General features: G+C 38.3%; 1 protein-coding gene across 1 annotated transcript in view; it reads right to left on the bottom strand.

Moving 5' to 3' along the window:
* The window catches only part of LOC135216377 (glutamate receptor ionotropic, delta-1-like), a 76,370-nt gene that overhangs the window by 58,631 nt on the left and 4,779 nt on the right, over window positions 1-12,960 (bottom strand). Inside the window, exon 4 of the mRNA XM_064251643.1 lies at window positions 8,469-8,701. Within this exon, the coding sequence (XP_064107713.1) occupies window positions 8,469-8,701 (233 nt within the window). The remainder of the gene's footprint in view (window positions 1-8,468; window positions 8,702-12,960) is intronic.

The raw sequence follows: 12,960 nt of genomic DNA, 5'->3' as shown, positions 1-12,960 counted from the left end.
TTTGTATAGACCGAGAATAGCAATGTTAGCGGGGGATATGAAGAGACTCGTGAGAGCTCTTAATAAGGACGTGTATGATTATTTGAAAGTTTATTACGGTGATAATTTCATAAATTATTTTAATAGTAACGGTATATTCATTGGGATGAAGATTTAAGGAGAATTACTATACCACGTATCAAGAGAGAGAAATTGAGAACGGGACGTTAAAAGTATATATGTCAAATTTAGCGGAAAAGCCGCGAAATAATTATTAGGTTTTCATATTAATACCGGTTATGAAATATATGGCGGGCGTGAACTGAATGAACACATTTCCCTTGATTCTCTACCTGATAATTGTGGGGTAGATGATATATATATGTATACGGATATAGTTCAACCGACGATTTTTGGTTTTTGGCGGGAGACTAGTAAATATATTGGACTGTTTTACTTTAGCAAGTGGTAGAGGAAAAGGAATACATAATACAGTCTACAAATTGTTGTGAACACGAACATCTTGGATCAGATTTCTATTCTTATCACGGATCAAAATGGTCACCTTTTACATTTCACTAAAGACTCGAGTGTTACTTGCCTGCTCCGTATAAAACCTAGAGGAAAATTAGATGAATAGGTGCGTATATAATTCGATGTTCACCCTTGGCATTCCTTATTTCGTGATCGTAACACCCTCGAGTGAACTAGAACTTGCGAATCAAGTTCCACTTAAATGTTTGGGAATAGTATAAACAGTAAAATGAGAGTGTTATTCGCGCCTCCTTCAGAGGCGGAATTTAAAAAAACTATTTTTATCAGACCCATTTATTAAGGAGAGGAGCGGGATTTGAGGATATTTCCGTTTTCTATCCCGGGCGCAGAAGGGGAAGCGGTTTTTTTCGGCCATAAGTGGCGTTGCACGGAAAGTGCTTCCTTTTTCTATTTAATGCCGCGAAACCTTCAGTTAATGAATTCGGTAGATCTGTGTTTTCTGATATGGTAAACAGCGGTTTACCTTTAAAAAGAATCCATAAAACGAAATGGTATAAGGGCCCTCAAAACTACTCGGACAACGAATTTTAAGCGGTACTGGAAGGAGAAGGAGAACGAGACGGAAGAAAACAGTGAAACGATTAGTTAGACGGTCGAGTGTGGGAGGAAAAGAAAAAACGGAGGAAGAGGAAGGGCACACGAGTTAAATCTAGGAGTAAATATAATAAGGACGTGTACGATCTTTTGTAACTCATTCATCAATTGCATTCGGCGGGTACGCACTCGTTCTACCCTTCATCTAAAATTATATAAACACAAAACATGGCTAGCGTAGTTCTAACATACCCGGAACTGGTAATCAAGTTCCTGTTTCATCGTATATTGCGGGTATATCAGGAATTGTTCCCGAATGTTAATAGACGGAGAATTATTGAAACTTCAATTAATTCAAAGGAAAGACTGGATTTTACACCTTGTAATATTTCCATAAATCAAGTTCTATCTGATAAATATATAGAATTTCGCGTTAATGGGGTGGCAGGTTCCTTCTTAGATTTGTCAAGTATAGCTTTAGAATTATATATCACAATAGATAGGGACAACACGCAATTAGCGGATGATGTCCATGTTTCTGTCGTTAATGGTATTAGTAATACATTATTTAAATCCGCTTCCGTTTTCTTGAATGAAAAGTTGGTGGAATCCTGTCCGGTATTTAACTATCAATCATATATCAAAATGTTGAAAATGATAAAACCCTCTGCATTACCTACCACGGCCGGGCGGGATTTTTATACGATGACTATCATGTAACACACAGGGGTAACTCTGCAATTTACTGCCAATACCTTCGGTCAAACCAGCAGGTGGGAGACGAAAGTTATGGGTGACATTAAAACGAGGGGCGTGCATACATATTTTCCACTTCTTTTGGATATAGCGACTATAGACATGTATTTACTGGATTCGGTTGATTTGAGACTTAGACTCGAATTAGCGAATAATAACTGGGTTATGGGCGCCCACACAGACGGACATTTAAATGTGCTGAATATAGAACAGGCTAAATTATGGATCGATAGAGTTACCACATTATAACGCAATGTCGGCTTTAAATGAAGCGATAGCAGTTAATCCTATACAATATATATTTGATAAGACTTTATACAAGACATACGTATTGGCAAAATGAAAATTCGATTTTAATTGATCAGCCTTTTAACAGTTGTATACCTGAAAAAATCACATTGGCCATGATTGATATGGAAACATTTTCAGGTGATTACGCGACCAATAGTCTATATTTTCAATCTTTTGATTTAAATAATATACATATTACCGTTAATGGGAATACGGTATATAATATTCAATGTAGTTTCCCTAATACCATCATGCAATTATATCACGAGACGCAGAAAAGTATAGGGGGGTGGCGGTGATAATCTGATCACTTATGATAGTTTAAAAATGGTACAGCTATTTACTGCTTTAATTTTGTGGTGAAGATGTGAAGATTCCATGCCAGTGGAAATTTCGGCAAACCTGCGAATATCGATCAGGCTGGGTACGGCTACGCCTAGCCCTTGCATTATTTTACTTTTTGGGGATACCAAGGTATTTTAACGGTGGATGCGGATAGGGTTATTCAGTGTGATGTTTAGGGTTAAATGGAATGGATACAAAAGAAATTGAAATAAGTTTAAAAGGTTCACTCGGTGACCGGGTTAAATATTTAGGTGTGTTCGCTTCGGATGAAGTAGGATTATTGACATTGCCAGAAAGTAGAATAAACCTTTAGTTTTTATATCTAATACATTATCTTCGTCTACTGATATTAATATTGTTGGTCATTGGGTATGTTTTTACGTGGAAAAATCACCTAGAAATATAAATCTTCTTTTTTGATAGTTACGGTATAAATCCAAAAGTTTATTCGAATGACTTCTCTAAATTTATATATGCGCATCCCGAATATAACCTCTATCGCCTAATAAAACAAATACAACCTGATAAATCGTACAAGTGCAGTCTTTACGTTAGTTTTTTTGTTCATTGCGTGAGTCACCGTGGTGTGAAAGCAGTATTATCCTTAATACAAAATGTATTCTCATTCACTCGTTTGGGAGGTAATGATAAATGGATAACGGGATATTTTATTTTAAATATTTGAAAAAGTTTTAAATGTTCACATTGGAGGTCGGGGGTCAACGTGCTATTACGTACAAAGGAATGTCTCCGCATCTTGAACAACTAAGGTAAATGCATATTTTTCTTTGATTTTTATATTACTCCATTTACATTCTATTAAGGATATATTCTATATATGTATCATACACCTTCAATCACATAACTTTTTTACTTATTTCAGGATGAGCTGTGAGAATCATTCGCCATGAACGTCGGTGTTAAACTGCTAAGACGTCTTAGTCGTTTCCTCTTAAACGTTTTTCGGCATATTCAGGTTAAAATAAGGATACACGTGGAAGTTATATTGGGGATGCGTGCTGAGACGGTCTGACAGCGATTAGTGTATTGAATTTGTAAACTCTTTATGTGGTCAATAAATCCTTATGAATAATTATATTAGGTGTTTTTTACTATGCCCATAATGCATTTGAACGGAAAAAAACAGGGAAACGGAGAAAAAGAGTGCGTGTTTCTATGGAATCAGGAACTATTATTAAATAATATATAACACATCGGGGTTTTTACATACCTTCACCGGGTTGCTCGTTCCTTCAGTAGTGGGTGGTGGCGAAGTTGATCGGGGGTTGCACTGTTGTGGGCTGCCATGGTAGTTGTTGCATCTCCTGCTACTTCTTCTTCTTCTCCTGCTTCATGGTCATGACCCGTTTTCACCTTCCTAATAAATGAGTTTGGGGCTCCAACACCATAATAGTAATGGTGTCTGACTTGAGTGGCTACTTCGTCGGCTGACAGTTCACTACTAGAGTTATTTCCCATATCTGAAAGGGAGGAATAATGACTGTTTTATATATTCCGCTTCTTTCAACGGGTACATTATTTTATAAGAATATCTATTCCATATACAGATGAATCTTATTGCTGTTTTTAATATTTACTATACTATATGTTCAAGTAAATGGAAAGTGTTTTATATGCTACTTACTGAATAGTGACGGAGGGAAATGACGTTTGCGTCAAAGAGAAATACTTGTAGGGACGGAGGGTCGGTGTGTTGCACTTACTCTATTTCACACTTTGGGTAAGGAATAACTCCAATTTTCCCCCTTGTCGGTTGTATTTATGGTGTTCAGTTGGGAAGTAATAATCAGGTGTGACATATGGTGTTTTCGATGAAGTATTGTATTCCAAAGATGAATTCACGCCTTGTAGCGATAGAATTTATTTATCCCATTGGAGGAAAGATGTGTGAAGTTTTATATATGAGTCATATGTGTGTGTGTGTGTGTGTGTGTGTGTGTGTGTGTGTGGACGGCCTTTGTCGTGAGGAAATGATAAGGCTTGTTTATTCGTGTCTGCGAGAAACATGACTGGAGTGATACTGATTTGATAAAATGAGTCATGTGTGGATGACCTTTGGCGTGAGGGAATGATAAGACTTGTTTATTCATGTTAGTCTGAATCATTGCTGGGAGAGGCTTGATGCTTCGTCACAACAGGTTTGTAATCAGTGATTGTGATAAAGGGGTCTTGGGTAGCGGGGCTTTCGTAGTTCATTATCTCTTGAAGAATTGTCACATCAAGACGTGAACTCTCGCCATGGCTTCATCAGCCTCCTCTTGCAAGTTAGTTTTCGGGAACTTGTCCGAAAATAAGTTCAGGAAGAGGAATATGTGTCTAGTAGTGGCCACTAACTGTGTGACATGCAGGAATTACGGTGTTGTGGCGGACGTCATTCGAGCTTATCCATATGCCGAATTGGCAGGTTTTCGATATTCTCGCACTGGTGCATCATATGCCTGTCTTCGTGAGGGGGGTATTGAAGGGTCCGCCATTGTGAAAAGACCTGAAAATATCACATCTTGGGAATGCGACGAAGAAGTTGATCTACCCACCATAGCTACCTTATTAACACAATACGGTATTGGTGCCCCCATTGAAGATAATGAATACGCGCAAAAGAGTGTGGCTTATTCCAAAGATGAAGATCACGCCGATCGTTTGCGCAGAGATACCAAACAGATGAGGTTCAATCACTTTTTTTCTTCGGTCAAGAAATTGAAGGAAGAATTATTTAAATCATCGTATGACTATGTCAAATATGTTATCTTTCCCGCTGGGTATCGGTCAGAGCGGACTGGTTAATACGACTTGGTTGAATCAATATTTACCTGTAGTTAGCTACATTCAGTGATGAAATGAGCAAAATTGGTAAATATGCTGCGTGGCTATAATGAAAAAGAATTTATCCCTGTTGGAGGAAAGGTGTGTGGAAGATTTATATATGAAAAACTTGTTAGCTAAATTTAAAAGCTTGAGGTGTTAGATGAAACGTCGTCGTCTTCGATACACGGTCGGGAAAGTGCTGGAGAAGATGTTTATGTGGTATATACTAAGGGCTGTGATGTGAAGGAACAGGTTAGAAAATATATAGTAGCCGTAGTATGTTTCGTTGAAGTATTGTTTTTGAAAAAAGCGAATGCGCATATTATCGCGTTCGTGTTTGTACAGTTTTTTTCTAATGTATGTATTTGTATGGAATATTAATTCATTCCCCTGTATTTAGGATTGGTTATAAATATAAAATAACAATTCCGTCTGTAATTTGATTTTTCAACCTCTTTCAAACTCGGTATAATAAATAAACAAAATTGAAATGTGTACCTTTGTCCTTGTGTTCGCCCACCTAGATTATGACTCAAATTCTATGAAAATAAAATTTCACGTTGGCGTGAAGTCAGCTGGGCAAATATGGCGATAAGGTCTCGTTTCTTCATATGTGTGTGTGTGTGCGTGATTCATTCATCAGATAACATTGACTCTGATATGGTTATTGGGGGAGATATCACATGTGGGATGAAGTCAGTCGCCAAATATCCTTTTATCATGATACTCTGAATATCTAAGCAGCTGTGTATATATATACAAAACAAAATGTAACGGCTTGAGAAGAGAGAGAGGGAGAGGGAGGGAGGGAGGGAGGGAGGGAGAGAGAGTATATTCGCAATGTGCATATATAAATTTAGAGATTTTATAGGAGGAGGATGAGGTAAACGTCCCGGTTACTTTGAAAACAATTAAAGGGGACATGAGTCGCAAAAAACAGTGAACTGAGTCTATTGGGGTCGGTTGGGTGGGGTCAAGTTTTATTCCCGTAGAGTTACGTGACATCACAGGGGTAGAAAAGTGGAGTCAATTTGGGGTGGGGGTTGAAATGTTGGTTGGTTTTTATTCCCGGAGAGTTATGTGACGTCACAGGGGGTAGGAAAGGTGGAGTCTTAATTTGGGGTCAGGGGCGGTTGAAAGAATTGTTTTATTCCCAAGAGAGTTATGTGACGTCACAGGGGTAGAATAGTGGAGTCAATTTGGGGTTTGGGGTGAGGGGTTGAAATGTGGTTTTTATTCCCGGAGAGTTACGTGACGTCACAGGGGGTAGGAAAGGTGGAGTCAATTTGGGGTCGGGTCGGTTGAAAGTATGGTTTTTATTCCCAGAGAGTTACGTGACGTCACAGTGGTAGAATAGTGGAGTCAATTTGGGGTGAGGGTGAAGTGTTTGTTTTTATTCCCGTAGAGTTTACGTGACGTCACATGGGGCGGGGTAGGAAAGGTGGAGTCAATTTGGGGTCAGGGGTTGAAAGAATGGTTTTATTCCCAGAGAGTTACGTGACGTCACAGGGTAGAATAGTGGAGTCAATTTGGGGTGAGGGGTTGAAATGTTGGTTTTTATTCCCGGAGAGTTACGTGACGTCACAGGGGATAGGAAAGGTGGAGTCAATTTGGGGTGAGGGCTTGAAATGTCGGTGTTTATTCCCGGAGAGTTACGAGACGTCACAGGGGGCATGTCAGGGGTTGAAAGAATGGTTTTATTCCCTTAGAGTTACGTGACGTCACAGGGGGTAGGAAAGGTGGAGTCGATTTGGGGTTAGGGGAGGCCACGCCCCCCTAATATGAGCTCATGTACGTACATGAGCTTGTTAGACAAATGGAGTCAATTATGTTGGGGTCAGGGTGGCCACGCCCCCCAGAATAGTGGAGGGTTGAAAGGATGGTTTTATTCCCTTATAGTTATGTGACGTCACAGGGGTAGAAAAGTGGAGTCGATTTGGGGTTAGGGGAGGCCACGCCCCCCTAATATGAGCCCATGTACGTACATGAGCTTGTAAGACAAATGGAGTCAATTTGGGGTCAGGGGTGGCCACGCCCCCCAGAATAGTGGAGGGTTGAAAGGATGGTTTTATTCCCTTATAGTTATGTGACGTCACAGGAGTAGAAAAGTGGAGTCGATTTGGGGTTAGGGGAGGCCACGCCCCCCTAATATGAGCTCATGTACGTACATGAGCTTGTAAGACAAATGGAGTCAATTATGAGCTCATGTACGTACATGAACTTATCATACATATGGAGTCAATTATGAGCTCATGTACGTACATGAGCTTATAATACAAATGGAGTCAATTTGGGGTCAGGGGTGGCCACGCCCCCCAGAATAGTGGAGTCTATATGGGGTCAGGGTGGCCACACCCCCCAGACAAGTGGAGTCTATATGGGGTCAGGGTGGCCACACCCCTTTTGGGGGTTTTGGGGGTTGCCCCGCCCCTTTTTAGGCCTCACGTACGTACATGAGCCAATCAGGAGGGGGGAGGGGGGTAGCCACGCCCCTTGGGGGGGTGGGGGGCGGGGCTAGAAAAGTGGAGTCTATATGGGGTCTTTTCCTCTACTGACAAGTCTTACTGGTTTTGTTTTGTACCTGTATAGATTAAGCCAGCCTTGTGCTGCCACGGGCTCTTGCTGTGTAGCAGCCCGTAACTGGTTCTGTAAAAGGAGCACCAAGGCATGAGTGTTTCAAATGTCCCTCAGGACCTAACGACTATTCCATCCAGGTGTTTGCTGGTAGCTGGCTCAGTTTGATAACGGACATTTCAGTGAAAAATGCAGAATTAACGAAGAGTAGAAGTTAGGAACAGTTGGTGATGTAGGAGTAAGGGTCAGACTGAGTTTGGGTTGTCTTAAAAAGCGAGGTTCATCGTTTCTATCAATTTCTGTGAAGATTAATGGCTGCCGGTGCAAATATTATGCAAAAATTGAAGGACAGAATATATAACTAAGCAGCAGCAGTGATGTGTTATAGAATTCAATCAAACATTTCCTACAGACGCTTCATTTGGATCAGTTTGGTGCGTATGTATGCGTGAGTGTTGTGTCATTAAAGTGTTCGATTTATTTCTTTTGGTGCATCCGTAGGGTATTTACCTGCCTGTTTTCATGCGCAAATGTGTGTGTAGCCTATCAGCATGGTTAAATGGGTCTGCATTTCTTAACACACTTATTTATTTTCTCCCTTTTTTTACCTGCTGTATTGGGAATCATAGTTAAGGACCAAGACCATCGTGTTCATCATGGAGAAAACCCAATATCTCTCCATGTGTTGGTCTAGCTTCTCTCGGTCCAAGTTCGTCACAAGTAGGAGTCTCGACGACCACACCAAAAGTCGTTCGTCGTCGCATACTTCGGCAAAATTCGTTAAGAAGTCGTCGTTATCCGTAATAACCAATAGGGTGACGTCCGTGGAAGCTTGTCGTACCTGTAGAGGAAGTCTGTTTTGAGTGATTTTCGGGAAATTTATATCAGTCAGTATTAATTTTATAAATAACTATTAAATATATAGATTAGAGATGTTCTCAATATTTTTATAGGACTTCCGGATTTCTCCATTAAAATATTCACGACCGAAGACATTGTGAGACTGTTTATGAACTATAATTATGAATCCTTATTTTTTCTGTCATGGCTGAACACAAGCCTTAAAGCGCATGACTAATCAGTGAGCCATTTTGCACAAAGATTAACTTTGACTGAAAAAAATACAGTTATTTTATTTTACTAAAAGAGCTGAAATAATTACTAGAATCAATTCACGAAAAGTAACAATATTTTGAAAAATTGCTTTAATAGTAACTTGTACGTGAATCCTTGCATTAACATTGTTAAGTCTGTAGAGTTAAGTATGATGGTTAAAAAATTACATGTGTTTTTAATAACATAATACTTTAGAAACACGTTGCTGTGCAGGGTGAAGTGTTCAGAATATCTAAATCTGATATAAACCTACCTTACGTAAGACAAAGATACCCAAATAAAATTGTTTTCATTTATAACATCACAAAGCATAAGTCTCAAATGTTGATCAGCTGAGAGGTACATTTATCACTACTGAATAATCCAATAAACACGAAAGCCTTACACAACAGTGCAACTCTCTGTGGTTGTGCTATTTCAGACTAAATTTTCATCTTTAAGTTTATATATAGTAGTTTATTTATATATATATATATATATTATATATATATATATATATATATATATATATATATATATATATAAATCACATGACCTCTGAGTAAGAAATACTAATTAATGTGTAGATCTTGATTTTCAGAATCATAGGTGAATAAGATAAAGTGATAAATTTGTTGAGGGCAAAGCTTACAAAGTTTTCTATAAGAAAAAGGGAGGTAAAAAGTATAAATGCAAAAGGGTAAAGGAAACAGGAAAATCTACCGTGAAGGACTGTTAAGAACTACAGTAAATTAAGCACAATTAAATAAAAGGAATTTTGCAGGCGAAAACAGTAATTGTATTACCATTGAAGTGACCATGTCGAAAAAGAATTGACATCTTCAGCTGTAAACAAAAATACTGTAGGGTCTGGTATTGCGTTTCAAAGATAATGCTTTAAATTAATGTTTATTAAGTATACAGAATATATTAATAAAATCCCTCATTGGAGACAACTCATAGAAAAACAGATTATTAACTAACACAAAAAAAACGAGTAAAATGGCTCAAAATTTTAAAACCATTTTTATGTTCGTTTACGCAAAATTCGAAAAACTGTTTAAAAAAAAAACATCTAATTTTTAAACGACTGCTCACGCAGAAGTACGCACGCATACATACATACATACATACATATATATATATATATATATATATATATATATATATATATATATATATAGTATATATGTGTGTGTGTGTGTGTGTGTGTGTGTGTGTGTGTGTGTGTATGTGTGTTGTATTCCTTTGAAACTGAGTTCTTGTCAATGTATGCTGTTTAGGAATCTATTCATTCATATATATATATATATATATATATATATATATGTGTGTGTGTGTGTGTGTGTGTGTGTGTGTGTATATATATATATATATATATATATATATATATATATATAGTATGTATGTATTTCTTTGAAATTAAGTTCTTGTCAAAAGTATGCTACCTAGAAATCTATTCAATCTGACGCTATTGAAAAATTCCCTGCCAATCACTTAAATCTATGATATAATTCCATCAGCATTCTCAAACTGCACCACCATCAGAACTCTTTTTTCACACCTCATAACACTAATTCAGTGAAATAGTCAGACAAAAGTTATCTTACAAACAAATACATATAACATGCTATTATGACTGTATATCGCACAAGTGAGATTAGGAATTTTTTTAGCATATTAGTGTATCCAATTTAAGAAGTGTTCATTGTCCAAGTGATGAAAGGTTTAGAAAAACTGGTACGATTTTTTGATAGGAGTGAAATTTTAGTTTTTAGTATGTAGCCTTACACTTTGTTAATTTTCAAATCTTCCTCTTTTGGCATTCTCTATACACAATTCTCCGTGTTCGTGATCACGGTTCAGTGACAAATAAGGATGTTTCCTTAAAATCACCTTCGTCCCTGAATGCTTGTCATAAGTAGCTGTCCATGTTTCCTCCTCGGGAGTTTTCTTAGGTATTTTCATTTTTTTGAACGCTTGTAGATGTGGAGGAAGAGTCGTGGATCTAGGAGAGGCGCCTTTCTGACCGGCAATAAGATCTGATCTGTTTGAATCAGGAAAGAATTTTGATGCGTCTCCGTCTTGTAGCACTTGACAAGAATTCTTCTGGTCCGGCTCGTTTGAATTTGTGGGACCCTTAGATGAAAGTTTGCAAAAAATGCTTCGCTCACCTGACAGGTGCCCAACGTTATTTGTAGTATCTGAATCGTTTGGATGCTTAATCACTAATGGATGACGTGTTTCGATGTAGGTTTCTTTACTACAATAGTTGTTCTGTGTATTTAGTTTCAGTGGCTTCTCGTTTACGTGTGGATTTTCACAGATGCGATGAGATTTCGCAGGTGATTTGGATTTCTTGTAGCTGCGGACGTTCTCTGAAGGGCTAGTGGCTCTCATTGTATGGGAATTCTTGTCTTCTCCCGTTAATGATCGTTTTTCGATTGTATCTTCGGCGGCTTCTAGCAAAGTTTCACTCGTGTTTACTTGTCCATCAGACAGGTAATCAGCGTTCTTTGAGACTGATTCAGTACTGATCGTCTGTTGTTTGTCTGATTGTGACTCTGTCTCCCATACCGCTGGACATTCAAAACAGTCATCTGCAATGATCATCTCATCAATTATTTCATCTTTGATATCTGTGTCGTTTGAGCTCCAAGTCATTTCATTCAGTTGAAAAGGCCTTTTCCCCACTGAATTCCCCTGGCTAAAGGTTGAATATTTTACTGAACTTAGATTATTGATTTTATTTTGAAATCCTGGATGAGCCTTTGACTTCCAACCTTCACTCGTATTTTTGTCATATATTTCAATTATCTCTCTAAAATGCCGATCATCATTGTTATCAACTTCCTTAGCTTCACTCTTATTGTGTACCTTTTCATCATCTGCTGGTGATGTTGAATTCATGTGTATATTGCTTGCTATGAGCTGGTGTAACTGTAACTGAGCTTTTGGTTCTGCGGGCTCTCTCTTATTGGCCTTCCTGCTTTCGTCAATACTGCAATAGGTGGGTGACCCGTAACTGATTATGGGATCTGAATCTACTTGAACAGTAGAGTCAACCTCTTGAGTGGAATCTGCAAAGGTCTTGGTTCCGGGAGAATGTTCTTTTCTATCTCTGTTATTAAAAGAAGCACACGTTTCACTGGTCATGTAACTTGTGTCGAAAACTTTCGCGTTTTCATCTTCGATAATTTCGCAGTTTTTGCAGTTATGATCACTTAGATGTGAGAAGTCATTTCCTGACTGACTTCTGTGCAGGAGAGAAACAGCGTGTCCACACACTGATATTGTCTTGGGCAGAGGTTCTCGTAGGCTCATCTTCGCTGTTCTTGTACCCGAAAGAAGCCCTTCGAAGGGACCGAAGGCGTAAGTGTTAGCTAGGAAAGAAACGACTCTACCATATTGACTGAGGACGTTTTCCAGCACTTCGTCTTGAATCTCAAAAGGGGCACCTCGTATTGAGACCAGTTCCTGTGTTGCGCTGACATTCAGTACTTTCACCGTATCTTGATGATTCAAATAAAGAGTCTTGTCTTCGAAATTTTTTAAAATCTGCTCAAATACGCCGCTATTGTTAAATTTCACTAGAATCAGATTCTTTTTTAGATGCTGGACGCCAATTACTTCGCGGGCTTCCACTTTCATCATTCTTATTACAACGATTTCAGCTGCGCTCAGGCTGACGTGTTTACATGAAAAAACTAACCCTATTGTGTTTTTCCTTCTTAATTGACCATTTAGTGACCGCATTTTAACTTTGCCAGTTACAGAAAAACTGTCATTAGTGAAATGTTTCGTAATAATATTAGGCCAATGACTGAATATGTTTTGAAAGGGAAACGAGGCGGGTTTCCAGAGGTTTTCTAAAGTAATACATGAAAACACGATTTAACTTTACCTAAAGTCGCCTTGGTAATTTATAGCACAAATGAAAATTCAAATAACAGTTTGGACCACTGTTGAATACGTATTCATGACATAATATATTAAAAATATCAC

Source organism: Macrobrachium nipponense, chromosome 6 (genome assembly GCF_015104395.2).
Source record: "Macrobrachium nipponense isolate FS-2020 chromosome 6, ASM1510439v2, whole genome shotgun sequence".
NCBI lineage: Eukaryota > Metazoa > Arthropoda > Malacostraca > Decapoda > Palaemonidae > Macrobrachium > Macrobrachium nipponense.
The sequence above is the reverse complement of the archived record's forward strand: the minus strand, read 5'-3'. Positions and strand labels throughout refer to the sequence as shown.